The sequence below is a fragment of the Poecilia reticulata genome, linkage group LG12 (genome assembly GCF_000633615.1).
Source record: "Poecilia reticulata strain Guanapo linkage group LG12, Guppy_female_1.0+MT, whole genome shotgun sequence".
Taxonomy (NCBI): Eukaryota; Metazoa; Chordata; class Actinopteri; order Cyprinodontiformes; family Poeciliidae; genus Poecilia; species Poecilia reticulata.
In genome coordinates this window covers 4,711,037-4,734,976 of record NC_024342.1, presented here as the reverse complement: position 1 = coordinate 4,734,976, position 23,940 = coordinate 4,711,037, and the positions used below count along the sequence as shown (strand labels likewise).

The 23,940-nt window shown below is 42.4% G+C and overlaps 2 protein-coding genes and 1 long non-coding RNA gene across 6 annotated transcripts in view; 2 read left to right on the top strand and 1 right to left on the bottom strand.

The window, feature by feature from the left end:
* Positions 1-12,522, top strand: part of lhfpl2a (LHFPL tetraspan subfamily member 2a) — a 49,635-nt gene extending 37,113 nt beyond the window's left edge. For 2 of the 3 annotated variants that reach the window (XM_008423419.2, XM_008423420.2), the window contains 2 exons: positions 3,814-4,623; positions 11,172-12,522. In XM_008423419.2, the coding sequence (XP_008421641.1) occupies positions 4,206-4,623; positions 11,172-11,428 (675 nt within the window). In that variant the 5' untranslated portion in view covers positions 3,814-4,205 and the 3' untranslated portion in view covers positions 11,429-12,522. Of the gene's footprint in view, positions 1-1,212; positions 3,682-3,813; positions 4,624-11,171 lie in introns of those variants that run through there. The other variant, XM_008423421.2, reaches the window with a different exon arrangement.
* A 3,640-nt stretch (positions 12,523-16,162) lies between these two features.
* Positions 16,163-23,940, bottom strand: part of LOC103473303 (secretory carrier-associated membrane protein 1) — a 14,088-nt gene continuing 6,310 nt past the window's right edge. For both annotated transcript variants that reach the window (XM_008423417.2, XM_008423418.2), the window contains exons 2-9: positions 23,521-23,598; positions 22,387-22,494; positions 21,963-22,074; positions 21,016-21,144; positions 18,780-18,939; positions 18,593-18,694; positions 18,188-18,305; positions 16,163-18,116 (exon numbers count right to left, since the gene is read on the bottom strand). In XM_008423417.2, the coding sequence (XP_008421639.1) occupies positions 17,967-18,116; positions 18,188-18,305; positions 18,593-18,694; positions 18,780-18,939; positions 21,016-21,144; positions 21,963-22,074; positions 22,387-22,494; positions 23,521-23,598 (957 nt within the window). In that variant the 3' untranslated portion in view covers positions 16,163-17,966. The remainder of the gene's footprint in view (positions 18,117-18,187; positions 18,306-18,592; positions 18,695-18,779; positions 18,940-21,015; positions 21,145-21,962; positions 22,075-22,386; positions 22,495-23,520; positions 23,599-23,940) is intronic.
* Positions 18,892-21,007, top strand: LOC103473302 (uncharacterized). The gene is made up of 3 exons (XR_534997.1): positions 18,892-18,980; positions 19,089-19,200; positions 20,140-21,007. It is a non-coding gene; the product is annotated as an uncharacterized LOC103473302 (long non-coding RNA).

Here is a 23,940-nt window from a genome sequence, read left to right as displayed (position 1 = left end):
ATATATCGCTGTATCATCAGCGTAACGCATCACATGTTAGCTGTGTAGCATCGTCCTTGCTGCAGTTCTAATACGGTTCAACATCTCACAGAATCATTGCGCTCCTTTTATCCTTCTGATCTTTAAAATTAATCAGTTAACCACAACAGACCACACTGTTGTCCTGTCTGGAAACCCCTGATTGTCTTCTGTTTCTGGGTCCGTCTCGGGTTTCCTGCGAGCAGTTGCCTTCGAGCTTTGGGGGGGCACATGTGTCAGATGTTGAGAGTCCTTTAAGTAGTGACGGTCATGGGGATTAGAGTGGGAGGTCAGTGGGGTAGTTGCTGTAGTCTGAGGCTTTTAAACTCCTCTTTGGATGTAAACTGAACCTAGAATAATCCCCCGTCTCCCCCCCTGGTTACTCAGAGTATTAGGGACATCATAAATCCAAGTCGAGCCCCACTTAGATGGACCTCTCTATCTTGGGAAACTTGGGTTCAGACCCGTCTGTCTGGGAGCTCTTGGCAGACGTCTGGGCACATGTTGCCACAAATACCAGGCACATTAACGGAACTGGACTAGTTTTACATCTTCTAATCCCCTTTCGAGACGAACCTTAGGGAAGCAAGGTATTGTGCCTCTAGCTGGCACGCGATTCAACCACATTGCAGCTAGGCGAAGGTCAAAGGTTAAACGTCCAGGTCGTGCACGCTCCATATTCCCCCAGCTGGTTTGGATTCTTTCAGCTCCGGTGTGTTTTTCAACTATATTCTTGTCGGTGAGGAATTAGTCTTCGCAACGGGCCGGCAAATGTTTGACACCGACCCCTTTGGACGGCCTGTTCATCTCTCGCGTCAGGCCGCTTCTCTTGTCAAAACACTGCCGAGCAATGAGCTGTATGAGTGCGAAAGGTGTAGTGGAGGCTTTGAAAGAGTCCTGCCTTTGTTCCCGGAGCTTTTCATGGTGAGGCAACGAGAACACTTGTGATTCATGGAGTTAACTTTAGTCCAACTCCAATGGAGTCGGCTGTCTGCGCCCGATCTTATGAGCTCATCTGTTTTACACAATCCAAACATACACAGTTCTAGTTTGTGCAAACACACACACACACACACACACACACACACACACACACACACACACACACACACACACACACACACACNCACACACACACACACACACACACACACACACACACACACACACACACACACACACACACACACACACACACACACACACACACACACACAGACACCACCCCGCATAAGACCACAGATCTGGGTCACTTTGTCTGCTGGAAGAAAAAAAAAAGGAGGCTGGAAGAAGGCTGGTGTTATCGCCACAGGATGACGTAGATCAGAGCGTGCGCTCGCATGTGTGCGTGTGCACAAAGCTCTTAAAAAAAGAAAACACACACACACACACACACACTTGAGATGTGACCACAAAGGGACCAGCATTCCTCCTATCCCTTGCTGGGAGGGATCACCGGGGACCGAGGGATGGAAACCTCTCAGTGCGGCCGGCACACGTGTCAACAGCGGTCCCCTGCTCTCTCTGCTGCCCTGCCAAACTCCGGTCGGAGAATGACTAACAGACTCCCAAGAGGCAGCAGGGAAACCGAGGCAGGGAGAAGGAAAAAAAAAAAGTAGACTCAAAGAGAAGAAACAGCTTTGAGATTTGGCCCAGAGCTGTATTTATAACATGAGCACAAAGGCTTGTATAAGCACCTTTTAATCTTCTCTGGCATCCCTGCTGCTCTTTTAATGTGCGCTCAGCTTACATTTGTTAATGCCTCTCATAGATAAAATCTCATACTTTTGTTAACTCACTGAAAGTTCGCTTGTTTTGTCTCCAGAGGCCTCTTGGGGATTCTTCTTGGGGTTTGGATAGAGACCCCGTGAAACGTCCTTATTCTCTTCCAATTAACCGGAATCTGTCGTTTCAATCACTCGACTGAGAAGAGCCGTTTTACAGCCCAATAAATCAAGCTAAGCTACTTAATCTATGAAATTTTATACAAATTGTCGATTTAAGGAAAATAACCCCGGGGAAAGCTTATGTTACAGTTGGAACAGCATGAGAAGCTCAAATTTGGAAAGAAATCCAGTAGAATAAGTTGTTGCTTTGTCAGGAATTGCTGCGTTTCACTAAACGGTTGCCAAAGATGACAGCTTTTGCAATCTTTTTGGTGATGTGTGTGAAGCAGCGTTTACTAGAAAAGTCAAGAACTTCCCAAATATAAAGCCCTTACAGTTCTTTGGATAACGCGCTGTTCCCATCAGAGCTTTGGAGCTACTAATCAGATTAGCTTCATCGCCTTTTCAGAAAGAATGCAGCCCACAATCTAATCAATGCATTTGTTTAAATAGGAACGGTAATGACAAGTATGAAGCTTCAGCCAGACACCGTGTGGCTAAAAACCGGCAAATGTTGAACAGTACATTTCCATTTTTAGCAAAAATCCCTACAAAACAACTCTTGCGTTGGTAGATGGAGCGTCTCTTTTTCAGTTGAGTTGTTGGAGTTTGGTGACGCTTGCTCACACTTTGGGTCATCAGGTGTAGTTATTTACTTCTCCTGCTAGCTGTGTCCTAAATAAGATAATTGTTACAATGGTGAGTAATAAAACTATGTTAAATACAAATATGACCTGAAGATTATTCCAGGATAAAGAGAGAAGAGGAAGGAGCAATCCTCAGAGGAAGCATTTGGAAGAAGTAGTCACTCATCCGTAAAAATTCAGCTTTAACCGTACGGGTGTACGATTCAAGTACACCCGTATGCAGATGACATGCTCTGCTGCTGATTCGACCACTTCAGTAGTGGAGATGTCTTGAAATCAGCAGTTTGTCAGTTTGAATCCTGCTTCCTTCACAAATCGATGTGCCTTTGGTCAAAGCGCTTTAGCCTAAAGTCGCCTGCTGTTCTGCGTTTGTGAATGTGAGTGGGTGGATGTGTCTGCAGTGTGACGGGAAAATCACATGATAGTTATTAGCTCTGAAGGCAAAAGGAGATGCAACCCTGTGCTGGTAAAGTGTTCCCAATAAAGTGTTTGATGATGATGAGCAGCGAACCGTCTTGGGCAGAGCTGCTGCGGTTAGATGAAGGGTAAATAGAGTCAATAAAAATGTCACTTCCTGACTCTAGTGCCCCTGATTCAGCAGAGTGGATGCACTGGGGTTATCAGCAGTCACGTGACAGCCGGTTGGCCGTTATCCTATCATCCGTTGGCTGACCTGAGGTCAGCCGTGTGGGCTGCCAGATGAGAGGCCCCAAGCTTGTTTTTCTCTCAGTCTGCATCCGCTCGTCGTTCCGACGTTTCCCCGTCTATTTTAACCTCCCCATCTCCTTCTCCACAGTGTGCGCACACGAAAACACAGCCAGACACGCACATAAATTTTCTCCTTTTCATTTTTACAACTTCAGTCGACGATCCGCAGGGAGTAGGAAGCAGCCTGAGTGGCCTGATCACAAATCCTTTAACATAAACAAAGTGAAAAGAGAGAAGGGCCCTTCTGAAACGAACTCATCTTTCCACAACTCATTAGACCCCCTCTCACCCCTCCCTTCAAGATCTACACCAGCAGCCTCCCTTCCTCCTCTCTCTGCTCCTCCTGCACACTTTTCCTCAACCTCCGCACGTCTTTTCCGATCATCAAAGCAGGAAGCCGTATCGAGTCCCAGGCTCCCTCAGTACGCGGTGCAAAAACTTGCCACTCATCTATGAGTTTCTGGCATACATGCAAATACATTTTTATGCATGCAATTAAAGCGCTCACTCATGTTCTTGTTTCCCGGTGTTTTTTTTATTTTTTTATCTCTTAGGTGTGTCTGAAGTGACGCCAGCGGGCTGGCTGAGGCAAAACGACTTCAATACAATGTAGACACCAAACACCAGTCAGCAGAAGAGTCTGAAGACCACGCTGACAGAAGGAGGGTTGGCCCAGAGGAGGACGGAGCGACAGCTGTTCTGAAACCACTCCGGCGGGAGACAAGAAGAGTGAAACAACTCGCGAGGGGACAAAAGGGGCGCTGCGGACTGTGAATCATTGATGTGAACCTTGGCGTGTCCTTCCTGCGAAGGGGTTTGCCTTGTTCCCACGTCTCCTCCGGAGGAAGGATCGTAAACCTCAGCTTGGTGGTGTTTACAAGACAGGTAGCCCGCGCACGTTTCTCGCCTCTCAGCACCCGTTGGCAACCCTGAGCGGCCGTCAGCCATGTGCCATGTCATTGTCACCTGCCGCTCCATGCTGTGGACTCTGCTGAGCATCTTGGCTGCCTTCAGCGAGCTCATCGCCTTCATGAGCACTGACTGGCTGGTGGGATTCCCCCGCACGCACGACTCCGTCTACCCCCACCTTGCCACGGCGGCCGGCGAGGCCTACAGGCCGACTCTGGGGATCTACGGGCGCTGCATCAAGCTGGCCCACATGCAGCGGGGGATACTGTGCGGACCGTACGCTGTTCACTTCGGGGAGATTGCCAGCGGGTTCTGGCAGGCCACCTCCATCTTTCTGGCTGCGGGGATCCTGCTGCTGTGTGCCGTGGCGTTCATCTCCATCTTCACCATGTGCTTCCAGAGCATCATGAAGAAGAGCATCTTCAACGTGTGCGGACTGTTGCAAGGGATCGCAGGTGAGAGGATCTTTTTTTTGGGGGGGGATCTGAACACGTTTCACTGCCAGTTTGTTGAGGTACATATAAAAGTATTTTATATTATCTTAGGCTATTAATATAACCAAGACAAACTACTGTAGTGCATGATTATGGAGTGGACAGATAGCAATACATGGATTTAATGGGGTTTTTCAGCCTGCAGTCTCTGGTTTTTCTGGACTAAACTTGGCTCCATCTGTTTTCCCATTAAATTTAACACTATGTGCTGTCATGACTATTTTCTTGTGGGCCAAAAAGTCCACTTTTGATATCATCTGATCAAAACACCTTCTGTCACATGTTTGCTGTGACCCTCAAAGGCAAACTGAATTCTTATATCTTTTTTCCACCATGGCTTTATTCTTGGAATCATTACAACTAGACTTTCATAAAGAACAATAAAGCAGCTTTTAAGGAGTACTGATATTCTGTCAACAGATGCTCCCACCAGAGCTGTGGATCTCTGCAGCTCCTCCAGGGTCACTGTAGCTTCCTTGGCTACTTCTCATATTAATCAGCTACTCTCATTGAACAAAACTTGGAAAAAAAAAGTTGAATAAGCAATCTCAAGAATGTGGAGAGTTTTGTGGGTTTTTAAGCATCATTAATTGTGACATTAATCAAAAGTCTTATAAGAAATTGATCATGATAACTGAAACAATACAATAAATGCCAAAATGTGAAAAAACTTGACAGGGTGTAAAGTCTGAAGCATTATGACTGTGTTTCCAACCACATAATCAGTACACATCCCCCAGCTAGATGCCAGACATTTTCAGCACTAATCTCCATAGCAACAAGCTTTTTTTTTTTTGCTTTTGTTTGACACATTTTTCAGCATAAACCTTAGTCAGCATCCGATTGACCAAGAACCAATTTCAGCCCAGGTGCGCATGCTCCGATATGCATCGTTTCTTCTTGACTTTAGTTCGGTTTGACTCGCATATAAATAGAGCCGCCTCGCTTCACCCGCGCCGTATTGTTTCAGTTCATTCCTGTGGCCCTCCGGCGTTCATCAAGGTAAATGAGAAGCTCTGCTCAAAGCTAAACACTTCATTACTGGCTCCACAACTCCCACTGCTGGAATTATGTGTTTTTATTCTACTGGAGCCGTTTTGGGGCATGGAGGTGGGGAGACTTTGCTGGAAATGAAAAGACGAGGAAGACTTTCCCGTCGTCACCTGGGGTGACCGTCGCCCCAAATGTATACCCGGTCAGCTGGAGCCCTTTCAGACGAGACGCACGCATGCGTATCTGTTTGTATGCGCGTTCTGTGACTGAGGGAAGAGCTGAGGCCACTTTGACACGACGAGGTGAATTATAGAGGGGAGGAGGCCTTGAGGTCATGCTTAAAGCAGCGGTCTCTCTCTTCACCCCCACCGGTGATTATGGCTGTCCTCCCCCGCCGTTGTTTATCTGGTGTGGGGCCAAAGAGAAAAGCTGGGCGAGTGGTGAAGGACATGCCGAAATGCTGTAAACCCGGCCCTCAGAATCCACCGAAACCCATTGAACTGGTCCAAGACAAACAGCCGGTATAACAGTGAGCTTAAAATAACTCAACATAGGTGGAGGTTTTATTGTGCGCCTTGCTAAAGTTAGTCATACAATTCAATATTTTTTTCACAACTTGTCATATTCCTGATTCTAATTTCAGTGTATTTTGACGTCTTGCCTCAAATTCTCGAGTGGACTTTGACTTGTCCACAGTAGCAGAAAAGTATAGGAAAATGTGAGACAGATGACATTTTTCAAGAGAAAAATGTCAAGCATGGCGGAGGTACCGTCATGCTGTGGCGCTACGTCCAAATTCTTTATCCGAACCTCAAACTGTCAGCTACACTGGAAAAAAAACTGAGAATGCAGCTCCAACTTAAAAAAAAAAGTAATTGTTAACTTCACAAGTTAATAAATGAACTTCGGTGAACCTAGTTTGATCACTGGTGACACAATATGTTTAAGTTTTATCACCTGTTCTCTTATTAGTGCAGATGATGGGAACTTGGACACAGCTGGGTTATGTAACAGGAATATTATCCCAGGAATACGGGAAAGCTAGCTTTGGGTCGACGAAATTATGTTAATATTTTGCTTGTTTAATGGTACCATCTCTTAAACCTATTTAAGATATATGGATTTAAAAAAAAACTGAATCTGTAATGATCCCCACCAATTCTGACAATAAGAGTAGGCAAACAACCTACCAGAATCATGACTAAGTTACAAAAGTAATGTGTGCTGAGGCGTAGTGTGCTAACAGAATATCTAACCAAATACTAGTGCTGGTATTTGTACAATGTGTGGACTACAGAGTGTCCACAGTAACACCAGTTTTCTTCTTTTTAGACCTTTTTTGTTGTATGTCTTCTGAACGAACATTAAAAGCCGAACATTTCTGGCTCTTATGTCCATAACGTCGACTTTTAACCAGGTCCGTCAGTTTTCCTGCCTCCACGTTTTGAACTAAAACTGAAACAATCTTCACTGGTGGATAAGTTCAATATGTCTTAACTGGCAGTAGCGATGAATTCGACAAGAAAAGTGTGAAAGGGTGAAAAGATCCACAGCCTCTACTTTGAGAAGTCGCTGTTTGTAAGGGACAAGTTGGTAAAGTTACGCAAAGGCCTTCGTAAAACTCTGCAGGTGCAAAAGTAAAATCATCTCAGACTCATCGCTTGAACAGCAGTGACAGCAAATCCTCTCTGACTTTCTTTGCCAAATCTGTGCAGACAACATGCAGCTCAGTCAGGATAAGGATGTGGAAACGAGGCAAAGGGAGCTTCGAACATCGAAACGAGGCGACAGAGTTTCCCTGCAGCTGAACTCTGATCACTTTTCCCATTCCCTCATTTCATTTGAGTGGGTTGAAACCGGAGCCGGCCCGCCGCCTGTCGTGTCACTATAAATGTTTCTGTTGATTCGCTCTTCCTCCAGCATCAATCATTCATTAGTGCGTTTCACAGTCTTAAACATAGTTCATTTCGTGAAGAGTTCGGCGGGTGATAATCACTCCGGCTGATATCTACCGAAGAGACCATATACCACGTCGACTTTCTTTTGCTAATGATTATTTCCAGAAAGCGTACCGTCGCCGCGGTAATGAGAAAACTGGAACCAGACGGCAGATGTTTGGGAAAGCGATTGACCTCAGATGGGAAGATTGCGACGCAGCTGCCAGAGATGGTCGCGTCATTGCGCTGGAGTGACTCCCAGTCCCATTAGCCTCATCTCCACATTACCCCGATGTCACCCGGACCCCTGTGACACGCGTCCCGAACGCCGCCGCATCTCGCAAACCGTTTAAAGCAGCTGCTAGGCTTGGGTGATTTTAAGACTAGCAGAAAGACTCGAGCAGACTTCTCCTAGAGGGTCAGTCGGCTGAGCCTTGCATCCTGGTGGCGCACGTTTTCAGGGCCCCCAAAAGGCTTGTTTTGCAGCAGTTAGACTACCTATAAGTGAACCTATTTCCACATTTACTGAAATGCCTGCCTCACCTTAGCAGGAAAAGGATTAAAGACGAGACGCCAAACAAACTCAGCTGTAAAACTGTCTCTTATTCCTGTGTGTTTGCTGCCGCGTGCCTTTATTAGCCACAGTAAAGTTTCCTCTGGCCTTGAGTCACAGGCCCTGTTGCGGGTTTACGTACAGAGCTTGACGAAACTCCAGACTGGAAGCGAAAGCAACGAAACACACTCCAGAAGGAGTTTAGGGCTGTGTGTTTATCACTGACGGAAGAAATCCCACTTCATATAAAGCAGAGAAGCAGACACGTCAGCTCTGACTAATAGAAAAACAGCACAGACAGGCCTTTAAGAGCATTTCCTGGATATCTGCGTTTACACCGCAGGTGTGGTACTTGATGTGGAACAATGAAGATAAAACTGGGCCTGACAGACCCAGATAAGGAAGTTATTATTGCCATGGCGATGACTCATGAGCATTGAGTGGAAATACTCATGAATGTTTTCCCGAGAGGATAAAATTCAAGTTTTATTAGTGAATATTTAATCTGCTTGCAGGTGAAGCATGTTACAAAAAGATTTATTTAAAAAAAAAAAAGTTTAAATTGTCTCAATATTGTGACAGTTTAGTATGAGACAGATAATTTGTGAAAAGATCTCCTCTCAGTTATTATTGAAGAAATGCACAGCTCCCGACCAAAAACAACCAATCAGAGCCAGGAGGCGGATCTTAACGCTGTCATCCAGCCTCATGTACTTTTACCTCCTATCTGCTTCAATTCATTTACAATTTATAGAATAATCAACAATCTATGTTTTTTCTGTTCAGTAGGTTGTTTATTTGAGTGTCACACACACAATAAATTAGTATGCAGAATGAAGAAAATCATGTTCTGGCTTCATGTGTTCAATATAACACAACCGGCATTAATGGAATATAAATAAACACCTTCGCCCTATTAAGTACTCTACCAAGGTTTAATGCCCAATAGCGTCAATAAAAAGCAAATTGCAGTCCGTAATATACAATCTTTTTCTTTCTGGTTTGTGTTTGGGTGTTATTTTTGAGGTTGAACAACTGGAAATCCAAAAATATTTATGCATCAAGTTTGAAAAACCCAACTTGAGGTGTTTTTTTGTCAAATAAATTCATACCACGGATGCCAGTTCTTCTACACTTTGGTGCAAAACCATAAAAAGTCATAACATGCCTTTCTAAATATCGACTACCAGCCCCAGCCCCATTCCAGACTTCCTATTTATTCCCCTAATGGAAGAAAATTGGCATTGAGGGAAAGGATCGGCCGCTATCAGAGATGGACTGATGGCGGAGAACTGACAGTCTGGAAGCAGCGCAGACAAGAGCCAGTGCAAAGGGTTATTGAGGCTAAATGAGGGCGGAGCTCAGTAGGATATTAGGTTAGAGAGTCCAGTTTGAAGGTGGAGGAGGTGGCGGGGGCTGGGAATGACTGCATGTATCTGTCTGTGTGTGTGTGTAGAGGGGGGGTCGGTGGAGGGGTGGGGTGGTGTTGGGAATTAAAACCATGCCTTCAATCCATCACCAGGCCTGGCCTGGACGTCGGGGCAGTGCAGCAACATGTGGAAAGAATTTATGACCTAGTTTTCATTTCCTTGTTTAATGTGATATTGGGTGCTTGAAGAGAGAGGAGAAAGAAAGGAAGCGAGGAGAGAGGAAGAGGGATTAAGAGAGGCAGAGTTTTACCTCCTTGTTTTACAGAAGCAAAATAAGACTGGGTACAGAGGGAGGAGGAAGAGGGGGTGAAAATATCACAGCTGAAATCCTCATTTCCTGTACGTCTCATCGGGTCTCTGTAATAGCGTTAGTATGAATGTCTTCCCCCTGAGCTTCGATTGGTGGCAGGCTCCTCGTCTGGCAGGCTGACCCATCCAAAGGGAAGTCGCAAACCTTGCGACTTCAAATCGAATTCAAATTCTGTTGGATGTGTAAGGTGTTGGTGTGCTGAAAAAAAGAAAAAAAAAGAAAAGCGGTTTACTGCTTTGACGACTTCCACTGAGACGCAGGACACCGTGCGGTTGGGTCAGCTACCTTTTCCTGTTGTTCTCCGCTTTCCTTTGACAGGATTGCGTGTGAAGATTCAGGGGGTGGGCTGCTCTTTCCTGCCCTACTCAAGGGTCTTAATGCAATTATGTTCAGTCGCATTTTTTGGCGGGAAATCAGGAAATCATTCCCTGCCTGGTGCAACCTTTTCTTTTTTAAGTGTCGTAATGGGAGTTCGACAGGAAATATTTTTGCTTTTCACAAATATTTTTGTCTGCAGTTCCTCACAGCAGAGGCAGCTAGGAATCCCCTCAATAGTATTTTATGTGACATTAACACATGCAAATACAGCTAGATGCTAATGTTGAAGCCCAGCTAAAAAGCTAAAGCTAAGTAAGGTAACTACTTCGCCAGTGGCCAACACAAGGCAAACGTAATGAATGTAAAAAAATTAAAAAGTGACATCTTTTTAACTTCTAAGCAATTACTTTTTATGGGTTCAAACTGCTTCTTTCCATATTTCTAGCAACTGCTAAGTACTGTAGTGCTAATACTAGCTAGCTCAAACAAAAATAGTGAAGATGTGCACCGTTTTAATAAAAGTGAACAGTGAATATAATTTGCTCTTGGAAGGCTGAATATTAAATTTCCAAACAGAAAAATCTATAAGAATTTCAGCCACTGTCAAATTTACAGCTTGGAAAGTCGAGGAACGTCAGCCCCCAAGCTAAATATCCAATATGGCTGCCACGTGTTAGCAAGTACTAAATAAACCAGTGGTATCAATAGTGTTAACTCTATTCCTAGCATAAAACAGAGGCATAATCAGTGTGTAGCTAATAGTAGTTAGCTTGGTTGATAACCACAGCAAACCCCAACTGGTTTTCTGCTTCTAGAAGTTGGTGAACTCCAGTTTTGTTTACTGAGCCAAACTGAACATAACATTACATTAATGTCTGATTCTGCAAAATGTACTCTGCTGTCCTTTAAGCTGGGTTTAATCACCAAACCCTCCAAGCTAACCACCCGATCCGCTTGTCTCCCCGCAGGTCTGTTCCTTATTCTGGGTCTGATGTTGTACCCTGCTGGCTGGGGTTCCGACAAAGTTCAGCTGTACTGCGGCCACGACGCCGCCCCGTACCGCGCCGGGCTCTGCTCCATGGGCTGGGCCTTCTACACCGCCATGGGGGGCACCGTTCTCACCTTCATCTGCGCCGTCTTCTCGGCTCAGGCCGAGATCGCCACGTCCAGCGACAAAGTCCAGGAAGAGATCGAGGAGGGCAAGAGCCTGATCTGCCTCCTGTGAGGGCTGGAAACGCTGCGGCATTGTTTACCACTAAAAACCGACTCTTATTTCGTCTCTGTTTTGTGTCAATCTGGGAGAAATCTGCGAGTGCCAAGTTTCATTTTTGTTTAGTTTTATTTTGTTCTTTGCCGTCTTTGTCCCTGTGACACCAGGAGGTGCTGTGTTTGTTATTGTATTCATGTCGTGGCTCTGCTGTCGCCACATGTTCTGTAAATAAATGTGATTATATGTATTTTGTACATAGCTATGATTGCAGAATGATGGTCGGCTTGATTTTGGCTGGCCCGATGACATCACTCTTGCCACTCTTAAAAAAAAAAAAAAAATTTTAAAAATGAAGAAAGAAAGAAATTGTATCCTGGTGATTTTGACGCCAGATTGTACGATAGCGTATTAGGGCCGTTGTAGGTAGAATAAAAGAGCAAATTTCTGAAAAACACCCCAGAAATTTTCTAGGGAAAAAAATTTACTTTTAGAACTTTTTTTTTGTTAAACTCAAAATTCCTGAGTTTTTTCATGTACATTTTAGACATTTAATTCTCAAATTTCCAAGTTTTTTGGCCCAAAGCTACCTTTCTTTGTTAATCTACAATGGCTCTAATGCACCGTCATAATATTGCGACCAGCAAACCTGGTTCTTTTTGTTTTAACTGTGTGCCACAAGTGAGTATTTACTCATCAAGGGAACCACTACTCAGTCAGAATAAGCAGCCTTTAGCTCAGAGTGGATGTCCTTTTCGAGCTTCCAGAATGTACTATTTGAACGATTCATGTTTTTGTAGACCGCTGAAATGTATTGGTGGGAAGGATTCACTCGGGACTGCGGGAGGACGGTCCAATGGACGCTCTGTGAAGAAGGTTCTGGTCCTCGTTGGTCGTACCACCTGGAATCCCTGCACAAAAGACCCGGACTGAACGACGAGGACGCGAGGAAATGAAGTATTGCTGTTGTTAGTACTGTCTGGTTTCAGGGAGCGTGTGTGTGTGTGCGCGTTTATGTGCGTACGTGTGTGTGTGTGTGTGCCAAGTCGAAGATGGTGTCGTATCTGTTCTGATTTGTTTCTGCCAAACTAATAAAGAGAAGGTAAAACTGATGATGTCTGTAGTGGGTGTTTATCTGGCGGTGTGAGGGAGGAGACGCAGCGAGCGGAGCAGCCGACTCAGCGCCGAGACCTCGGTTTGGCTTTGGGGGTGGGAAGGAGGGTGGTGGGCAGGGGGCTTCTTTTTTCTGACGGTGGGTGATCAGTTTTTCCACTGATGCAGAACTGAACTGTGTGACTGCGTTTCTGAGGATAATACCACACTCTGTAGTTTGGATCAGTACTGAAAATATCACTACTCGATCTTTATGCTCTTGAAATCGATTCTCAAATCAAAATATTGGTATGCGTGGCACAAAATGAACACTACTCTGTCCTTTGACACTCCATCCCCCTGGTGAGACACGGTGGTGGCAGTATGAGGCTGAGAGAGTGTTTTTCTTCAACAGAGACTGAGAGCTAAATATCCATCCATCCATCCATCCATCCATTTTCTTCCGCTTATCCGGGGTCGGGTCGCGGGGGCAGCAGCTTCAGAAGGGAGGCCCAGACTTCCCTCTCCCCAGCCACTTCTTCCAGCTCCTCCGGGGGAATCCCAAGGCGCTAAATATGTCTGCCATAAAGAGGGACTTTGACCTTCAGCATCAAAAATTGTTGGGTTTAACGTCTCATTTTCTCATTCACTTTTTAGTAATGACACATCATCAGCAGATCTGTAATGTATGTCTTCTGCACTAAATGCAAAATGAGCCCATGACATTAGCATGAACATGCACAGTATATGCAATTTTCTTTTTTGGACTGCCCCCAAAACCTGGAGCCCTGGGTTAGTGCCCTTTCTAAAGTCTAGCCCAGGCTACATTGCTGTTTTTGGTTTAAATCTTAAGATATCTTTCAGATCTGGGCTAAACCCGCCCCGTTTCCCCCCGTTCTATTCCGCTTCTTCTCTTTTCTGTGAATGAACACACAAAACACAAGCAGCATCTTTCCCCAGATGTTCCTCCATCCACGCGGCCAGCAGCAATGCTGTTGGCACGACTCCACAGCCCCCTTTTCCTCGCCGCAAGCTCAGTTCGAACCCAACATGGTGGCGTCTGATGACTTCCAGATCGGACACTTGATGAACCGTGCAATCTGACGAGCGCTGCAGAGAGTCAGGCCCAATTAGCTGCCAGACGCTTTGGGTTGATTTACAGTTTCAGAAAGCGAGGATGAAAGGAGTTAGAGCCTCTGACGCTTAGCTTTTTCTCACACCTTGACGGTGTAGATTTGGTCTCACGGCCACACGCTGTAGGAATGAATGACTTAAAAATGACTGAACTCAGTCTCTTGGGCAATTATGTCTTAAAGTTGCATTTTAGTTACAAATTTCCCCAACATGCAAATGTTTTTAGGTGTGAATACTTTGTCACACCATGATCATGAACAAAGCTGCAGTGTTTTAGAGAATCTATATGAATTTGTCATACAGATAAGTACACACTCCATATTTTTTTAAATATTTATTATAAAATATCTTAATCAACTTACTTGTAATATTAAAGCAAAAACATATAGTATAAGAACTTATTCCCAGGTATCTGCCACGAAGTAAAAGAAATACTTTTACCATTGGGGCATATGATGTCATATGCAAATTATTTCACACCGGCACACAGTTATAGGGGCAGTATTATGTATTTTCTAAGCACATAGTGCACAATCAAGCAAATATGTTACCTTGAGTTAGAAAAATGCTGTACATATCAAATATGACGTTGACATTTAACGCCTTGAAATTGGGCCTCTGTCTCTTTAAAATCTCATCCTCTTTCTGAAACTTCGTCTTCAGGAAGTCATCACAACATCGCTCCTCTATTAACACTTCAATGTTTTTACCAGTGTTGCACTGAGAAGTAGCTCCTATAATGAGCTAGAAAGACGCAAACTACTAACCATGTTAGGTTTCCTATAATTTCTAATTTTCTATAAACAAGAACTTTTCTAAATTTCTAAATACAATTTTTTTATTTTGGGTTTTTCTTCTTTGGTTTGAGGTTATAATCTAAAAACCAGATGGTGGCCCAGACAGTGTGAATGTTACCTGTGACCTCTGACCTGCAGCTTCAGCAGATCTCTCCATTAGCCGCTGTTTAGCAGGAGAAATGAAGTTCCATGAACCGCACATTATTCCATCGCAAAAATAATCGATTTTCACATTTAACTTTTAATTGTTGTTGATAAAGTTTGCTATTGATAACTGTAGTAGACGATACTGGTAAGCATAGATTAAGTAGATACAAAAAATAAAGGAAAGTTATTCTGTGATTTAAATACTGAAGTTTCTTATTTTAACCCAACAACGTATTTTCACTAACATTTGTCAAAATAACTACAATAAATCATCACTTTAATAATATGTGAGTATGTTATGAAGGTTTATTATAGTGATATGTGCTAAGCCTAAGTTGAATCACTTTCTGCAACCGTTCCTACTGTATTCGCCAAAGCTTTGGCAGCCATCTTTCTTTCACATCACATTTCCAACCATGAACTTCAGATTCCAACATGCTAGTTGCATCAAAACAGCACAAAACAAAGAAAAAACTAAAGACAAAAGAATTTTCGGCAAAGCAGAATCCTTCTCAGCTCATGGACTCACAGCAGTGAATCAAAACAAACCAGCACAGAAGAAGCCAAAGGGTTTTGGCCGTCAGCAACAACCAGCAACAGCTCTTACTTTGAGATGTCTTCTGGATCCGCCATCGGAGCAGTTGCGTGACCTCTATAAATCATCAAAGTCGGGGTCCGCCGAAAAATAACTTACCTATCCAGATGTAGGGATTTCAAAACATGGCGCTCCAGCGGCCCACTCTAGGCTCTGATACTCTACAGGTGTGTTAAGGTGCCAAATTACTAGACCTCGTCAACATGGAGACAATTTCAGGTTGGTCTACAAAAGTTTTCAGTTATTTAACGCAAGGCGACCGGGCGGATTCAGCGTGTTAGGAGACTAGAAATAATTTTTAAGGAGTTAATGAATATCAGAACGCCGGTTTCATGTCGCTGTGTGACCAAGCACGTGGGCCGTAGAAGCTCCATGTCGACATTGCACATGACACGTGCACCTGTTCAGCAGGATTACCAGGTCTGACAGTTTCCAGTAGAAACACAATGCAAGTTGCCAGTCCAAACAGTGTGCAAAAACAGTCCAAATCTAAACCTCAACCTCTATTAAATTTCATGTTAATGTACTGAAGCAAAACATGAAAAATCAAAATTAAACTTCTAAACATTGATTAAACAAGCAAAAAAAAAAAAGCAAACGATATAAAAAGTCACGATTCCTTGTTCCAAAAATAAAATCATAGTTTACGGTCGTTTCAGGCTACACTCCGTGTCCAGTGCAACTTTTCAGGACTTTAAATTGCATACAGTAAAACAAGAACAGATGGAGACAGAGAAATGAAAAGGTGTAGATAATGATGCATATGAAAATCTTTCACATACATTATGGTGTTCCGTATGATTACTGTTCTCAATCCCTTCATAATAAATCGGGTGTCAAATCCACCAACGTCAAATCAGACATTGGTGGAAAACTGGTGACCTCTTGTGGTATTTAGCTGATACTACAAGTCCACTTTTTAATTGTTTTTGCATTTTACAGAGGCAGACTACTTTAGGTCGAAATGGCTGCAAAAAAACCCCAATGGAACCCACACAGAAGGAGAATTTTATTCATTAGAACAATAAATATACAAAACTCAATCTCAAACTACTCAACACATGACTGAAGGTAAAACCAGTGTGCATTTTAAAATGACACCAAACCATCTGATAGCATACAAAATATACATACAGTCCTTCTCTCCCCTCTAGTCATCAGAAATGGCTTAGAGATAAATTAAGTTCCAGTGTATATATCAAACCATGCCGACTGTAAGGAATAACCTGAAGCCACTGTGCATCTACATTAACACACTGCATAAAAGTTAAGCACTTCTTTCAGTTTTACCACATTATTGATCAAAAAATAAATAAAAAAATATTAGCAGGAACCATGCAGAAATACCCTTCTTTCATGAATGACCTCTCGTTGCTTAGTAACATCATTGATGGGAGACGGACAGTAAATAAAGACTTATTTTTGTTTTGTTATACATCTTCTTTCAAAGGCTTATGCGGCTGTGATACTTCATAACAAACTGTGATGGAGGAGACATTCAAGCAATGGAAAAGCACCTTGGGGCTTGTAATATCTCTAGAAAAATAGATATTCAAATATTTTTTTCTTTTAGAAGATAAAATGCACAGACAATGCTTGATAACTGATGTCTTCATCGGAGTCTGAGCTGTACTTCCAAATTTAAAGTGCCATGTTCTTTGGATTGCACAAAGGAAAGAACATGCTGAATGATACAAGCAAAAAACATGTCAGGAAAAATCAAAGATAAATAGTTCATTTTTTCAAGGTCTGTTACAAAATAGGAGAAAAGTTTCAAAGCAAATTACATCAAATATTTCAAACATGTTTTCTTAACATACTAAAAAAAGATAACAGTAAGGGGAAAGGATAGGATGGACAGGTGATAGGCTCCACCCCCTGGATGAACACAGGAAGTCATGATTGTATGGATACTTGTGGTTTGCTGATTAATCAACACTGCCATCCAGAGGACATTGTTCCTACTACAGCTGCTGATACAAGTTTCTTCAATTTAATGTTTTTGCTCTACCTTAATTTGCTAAGCTACTGTGCATAAAAATGCAACACAGACTTGATTGGAGCATTTAAGATTTTGGGCGAATGACCTTAAGACTTCCAGAATTTGCATTAAAACTTGGAGGGGGAAAAAAAGCAAGGATGGAAAAATACAAGGTTATGACCTAGAATGCACAGCATCCATCTTTTAGAAATACACAGACCCTCCACTAGGGGCCCCTGGTCTTAAGTTATGCAACTTTTGATTTTAGCATAGATTAAAAGTACCAGAAGACATTTTTGCATTTTCTTTTCACCCAGTAATAAACTCATTAATATCAAGTGATTTGAACGAGAGGTCAAAGTATTCCAAAGTGGTTAATAGAGGGAAAAATAACTTCCCGAAGATCTCAAAGACAGAGAAAGTTGGAAAAATCTGCCCCTGATCCTACAGGCAACAGCAAACATCCAAAAAGGCACACAAGCATTTATTAACTTGGCCACACACACACACGCACACGCACACACACACACACACACACACACACACACACACACACACACACACACACACACACACACACACACACAGAGGAAGTCGAGCACACCGGTCAAGTGGTTAAGAGGAGGCTCCAGAGTGTGCAACACGGCCGGGTCCCAGGAACGTTCCAGGTGATTGTTTCTCACCGAGGCTGAGATCGTAGTTGAATGTTAGATCAAAGACCGCTTGTTAACCTCCTCGGTTTCCGTCTGACAGCTGGAGGGAGGCTCAATAAGAGAGGGAGGTGGAAGGGGACTGAGCTCTTCACGCTGATTAGACTTGCTCTTTGAACGCTCCTTGTGCAGCCGTGGAGGCGGCGTTGGCAGCTGCCGTCCGAACCGTCTTGTTGGACATGACGCCCGTGGCAAACTCCTGCTGGGCCTTCTCGAAGCTGGCGCCAGTGGTACGGTAGAGCGTGTGGATCTGGAAAACAACCAGAGGGTTAATTTGACCGCTACATTCACAAAGGTTTGACGAATCGGTTGGAGGCTTACCTTCTTGAACATAATAAGGGACAGGACAGCCAGGGAGGTGAAGAGAGCTGCAATGAGGATCATTAGGATGCCCACTGGGATGCTTTTGTTCAGGCCAGTCAAAGCCGAGATCCAGCCACTAAGATGGAGAAAAAGCACGACAGAACATTAATAACTCTACAGACGCATGGTGACATTTTTTTCACTACTTATTCTAGCTCTGAAACCAAAAAACATGCCATTTCCTGCACTAAATACTCGTGTTTATCTTTACACTTTGCCACAAAGAACCACTGAAGGAAATTACAAAAAAAAACAACTTCCTTCTTCACGAAATGTAAAAAAAACAAACTTTTAGTCATAATCCTGCTGTATAAGTGAAATACATTCTGCTGAAAACACAAAATGTTGACCTTATCGTCTCACCTCGCACCCCAACCAGTAATCCCAATACTCTGGAGGACGTAGACGCCGAACTGACAGATGTACACGAAGAAGAAGACAAAAAATCTGAAAGAGCTGTCGCTCCTGCAGGAAGAACAAAGAGAAAAACATGAGTGAGACAGAGGAAATATTGTTCGTACTGTTTGTCTTTTCTTCCAGATCTGTTCACCTGAACGCTCCGTAAAGCGGCCTATACCAACAGACGAAAGAACAAGGCGTGAAAAGCAGCACCCAGAGGATGGACAAGCCAAAGTCCACTCCGCGTGTTGCGTCCACGCAGAACCAGGCCAGGCAGCCCACCAGGTTGGCCAGCAGCGTCCCTGCGTGAACTGAAACAGGAGAGGAGGATGAAGGAGCGTTTACTGAAACTGTAAGACTTTAGGGATGCAAACAATTATTTGACTTCCAATTAACTATCAATTAATGGTTTGTTAGGTCAGAATGAATTCTAGTCGATTAACTAATGATGTCCGCTTAGGCCTTCTTTTAGTGTTGCAGTTTGGCCTACATCCAGGAGAGGGCACCGCTGGTCATTCTTAAGTGGAGCCAGTGGATACAGGAATAAAGATGGCGGAGTCGTAGCATAATGGGTAAGAGAAACGGTCTGAACAAAGTCCGGTGTAGGATGCAAAAAACTCTTTATGCTGTTATATTTAAAATATGAACATTCACCAAGTTCTTAAAGTTAAGACTTTTAATAGCGCTCATTCACCTGACCTGCATGATGGTGCAGCATCAACTTCTCATTCAGGAATTACTCCTGGGCTACGAAAACATGGTGCCAATAAGCAAGGTCGATTCTGAGGCTTGCCGTGAGTTAATACACTTCATGGAGCGAAGATTTAGCTTTTCTTCCAGAGCAACTGTTTCTGTATGAACAGCTCTCTGTTCATGGGAAATTAAGAGCTTTGTAGATTTGATTCTTTTCATCTTTTATTTCTCTACAGTAGGAGAACACAATAAGATCCTGTACTGTTAGTTTAATCATGGAGAAAACCACAATTTCTGTCAGTATTTCTAACAGCTCACAAAATAATGTTAAAATTTGATAAACAAAAACAAAACAGCTTATGAAAAATTAAGCCCTTGATGATATGAAAATACTGTCAGCCCTCTTTATCCAAGAGAAAACAAGAGTTTCAAGAAAATAGCTGCTTCTCAAATAATTGTTAGTTGAACGATACAATCAATCAACTTTAGATTAATTCATTGATCGATAATCCCTAGTGGGCAGAAGAAAATGGATGGTTAATATTTCAACAAGTCAGTTTGGGAAACAAAACAGGCGCACTTAATTTTTCATTAGCATTTGCTCTATGAGCCCTATTGGGCGTCTCTACTAAAATCACAGAGTTTGTCTGCCTCTGGGATTTCATATCACGGTGTGGAATATAACACGAGGCTGCTGGTGAACAGACTCAAGAGAGATTCCTGTTTAAAGCTCCTCAGTTTTTGTTTTGTTTAAAAACCTCCAGGTTGTTGGCTTAACCAAGCATTTTACTGAATACCAATCTGACTTGTTCTCTTAGGTTTGGATGTAGACTAGAACAACCTTTAAGGAATCATCTGACCCACTCCTTTCATCGGACCACATGATCACACAACACGTGTTTGTCATGTGGCGACTGAATTCCACACCAAGTCCTTCATCTTCCAGTTTACACTCAGACACCAGCTGCAAGATTCAGGGGTGAGGAGAGTCGCTTGGACTAAACAACCGAGACCCTGTTTAACTTAAATAACCCTCCAGTGAAGGCAATAACAACAATATGGTGCCTTGCAAAAAGTATTCATACCCCTGGACTTCTTTTGTTCTCGTTTCTTTCATCTTACAAGCACAGTCTTGCATGTATTTTATTGGAGCAGTTTGTATGGGGGACTATTAGTGACAGGCTTAGAAGAAAAAAACTGCTAGAGGATTGTTTCTGAAAATCAATTTTTAAATCTTGTCACCAATTTGACTTAGGTCTATTTCAGTTATCAATTAATCTATCGATTATTCAGACGATTAATTAAATAATTAAAAACTTGGCAGATTCTGCATATTCTTAAAGTTTTTTTAATACAACATTATTAATACATGTGAATCTGAACAGGAGGAAGCAAAAACTAAGTCACTGGAGAAGTTTTGGGTAGCATATGTTTACAGGCAAAGGTTTTTTCATCATCATAAATATTTTTGTACAGTTTATGCTTAAACTGCTCTGAGTGTTTTGTCCTTCCAGCAATTTGCCCTTTTTTAGAGTCTCCAATACTCCAGTTAACAATTAATCGATTACTAAATAAGCTGACGATTATTTCAATAACCAATTCATCACGACTAATCTGATTGATCATTTCAGCCCTAGATGTGTAAAAGGAGGTGTTAAAGATTTGTGAATCCTAAAAGGGGAGAAGCCACTCACACATCCAGAGGTAGTACATGATTTTGACTGTCTTCTGGAAGTCGACAGGAATATCCACAGTGATGTCATGGTAGAAACACGGCCCCACTGGGAACTTCTCCGGGAGAGGAGGCCAGTTGTTTTTCCTGCCTGAATCAATAAACATAGAGTTCATTAAAAGCTCAAAATGTAACAAAAACAGTTAAAAGGTAAAGAAGGATCAGAGAATAGTTTAATTCTCAATGTGATCATGTAAGTCAGGAGGTTTCCAAACTTTTTTGTGGCTCCCCAAACAGCCAAAGCCACAAAAGATGCTTCAATATATGTGAACATCAACCTTAAGAATGTTTTTTTTTCCTCACTTTTATTCACCATTTAATAATTAATACTTTCATTTAGCATAAATGCTGCCTCATACCTTCTGATTTTACTTGGCCAAGAGTTTTGTGGTGGAACATTTTAATATAATGTTATGATCTGTTGATGATCTGTTGTTCACGTGAGAGTATGTTATCTGACAATAAAGATTTTCACCACAATCAATTTTTTTGATTATTCAAATTAAATTTTACTGTAACTCATATTAATTCAAAATACTTCAAAGTGTTGCTGTAGATGGTGATGGCTGTGGGCAGGAAAAATCTCCTGTAGCAGTCTGTATTCTGTATTACAGCGAATTTGAAGAAGCTTCTGACTGTAGACATTCTGTTTTTATAAGATCATGTTTTATATTAATCACTTCAAATTTTATTTCATCCCCGCAGTTCTTGCTGGATGGTCCCTTCTGTTTCCTTGTCAGAAACTTTTCCATTTCCCATTTTGAAAAAAAAAATGATCTAAGTTATACCAAGTTGTCAAAAAAACTTATTGTTGCTAAAGAGACGACATTTGTGTGTAAAATAAATGTTTGGCAAAGATATTTTTGTACAATTACAAAACATCAGATTCTTCTCCTCCGTCTCTCTGACCTCCTGACGCGCTGAGGGTCTGCATCTCCCTCTCCCGTCGGTCCAGCTCTGCCGCCTTCCGCTCCAGCTCCTCCTGCCGCCGCAGAAGCTCAGAAGCTGCTCCTGACGACTCCTGCAAGCACAATCCAGAAGGAATCCATCAACACGCCGGAAAACGTTTTGGGTTCTTCTGCTTTTGTGTTTTTCTGTTGTTGCTCCTGCAGATTAGAACTAAATTCTGTCTTCACAAATGTTGCCTCCTGCAGCATCGAGATGGCCTAATTTCAGCCAAAAGAGGTTTGGGGATTTTGTTCTATGAAGTGCATAGAAGTGGCTCAGTGATGCTGGGGGCTGTTTGGCTTCCTCACACTGGAAACCTGCAGCAAAACTACAAAAACGTAAAAATGACTAAAACACCAAACATGCAGTTTTTTTATTGTTGTACCTGTGCCTGAGGTTGTGCGTAGGCTGGAGGCTCCTCTGAGGCCCTCATGATGGCAGGCTGTGTGGAGGCCCCGGGGCCTGCACTCCTGGGAGCCACACCTGCAGGGCTCTGCGCAGGAAGCCAAAGAGGAAACAGCCATTTAAGTTTCTATTTTTAGTGAGATCGCCACTATCTCACACTGCCGGACAGGGAGGTGACATGGCAAAAGTTTATAGTAAAAAAACAAAACAAAAACAAAACTGCTGCAAGTAAATGTGGAAGTTAATGTTTCTTCAAATGGCGAACATGCTGATCTGTTAATTAGTGATGAGAAAAAGAACCCCTCAAAAGTACAGCACATTACTGTATGAATAAAATGATATTTAAAAAAAAGATTCAATAAAAAGAAATGCTGCGTGGAGTGGAGGATACCAGCTGTAGCAGCAAAACAATACAAAGATAATCGTTAATGGAGGAGAAATGTGAAGCCATTTGTGTCCTTGTTTTTAAAATGTAAAGTCAGTCTCTGATTTGTGACATCTCAACTATGGCTGAGTGTCTTTTCTTGAATTCGTTTTAGATAAATTCTTCCAATAGGACAGTAAAAATCTGATAACATTGCATTGAAACACTTGGTGAACCATTTCCCTCCAGGAAAACACTGAAATGACTGATTCTGATGGAATATTTCACAGAAAATATCAACACAAAACATTTTTAAAAAATCCATTTTGTAAGAATACATTCAGCATTATAGTTTGTTTTTGCTTGTTTTCTATATTTTTCATCTGTAGTGGCATATGTGCATGATTGTAGCCAAAATCATAAATCTCCAAATGAAGAGAGTAGCTATTTTTTTTTCAGCAAATGGTCTTTTTTTAGAGACTGTTTGCTCTAGTTAACGATTAATCAGCTACTAAATTAGTTGACCAGTATTTCAATTATCGATTAATAACAATTAATCATTTCAGCCCTAATAGAATCAACATTTCTGCAGAAATAATCTAAATTTTAAACCTGTTTGTGCTGTGACTTCATAAGAGAAGATGACAAGTGAGGTTTTAACTTGGAACAAGTGAGCATCAAGGATCAATTCAGAGAAAAAAAATAGATATTTATCAGTATATCCAAATCTATGAGTGTTCAAAGACTCACTGGTTTGGCATCTGTGAAGGGGTTGTACTCCTCCAGCCCTGAAGTGGCCGTCTGTCTTGCTTGTGTCACCGATGGATCCTGAAACGAAAACAATTGGCTTCATGTGGCAGTGCTTTCAAATATCACAAGATTTGGATTTTGAAAAGTAACATGAGAGAGGGTATGAGAGCTCTCTTTGTTCAAACTAGTCTATAATTTAATATTTAGGTCAAAGAAAAGATAATCTCAATTTTCACATGACAGCAGCTAAAAGTTCAAATAGGAGGGCAAATCCTTTTGATCGCTTCCGACTAATAAACAGACAAGCATCACCTGGCACGTTTCTCACAAGAATTCAACTAATTATTGAATTGCAAAACTATCAAAACTCTCAATTGCTAAGAAATGACAGCTGAGAAAAAAAATTAAAAAATTTATATA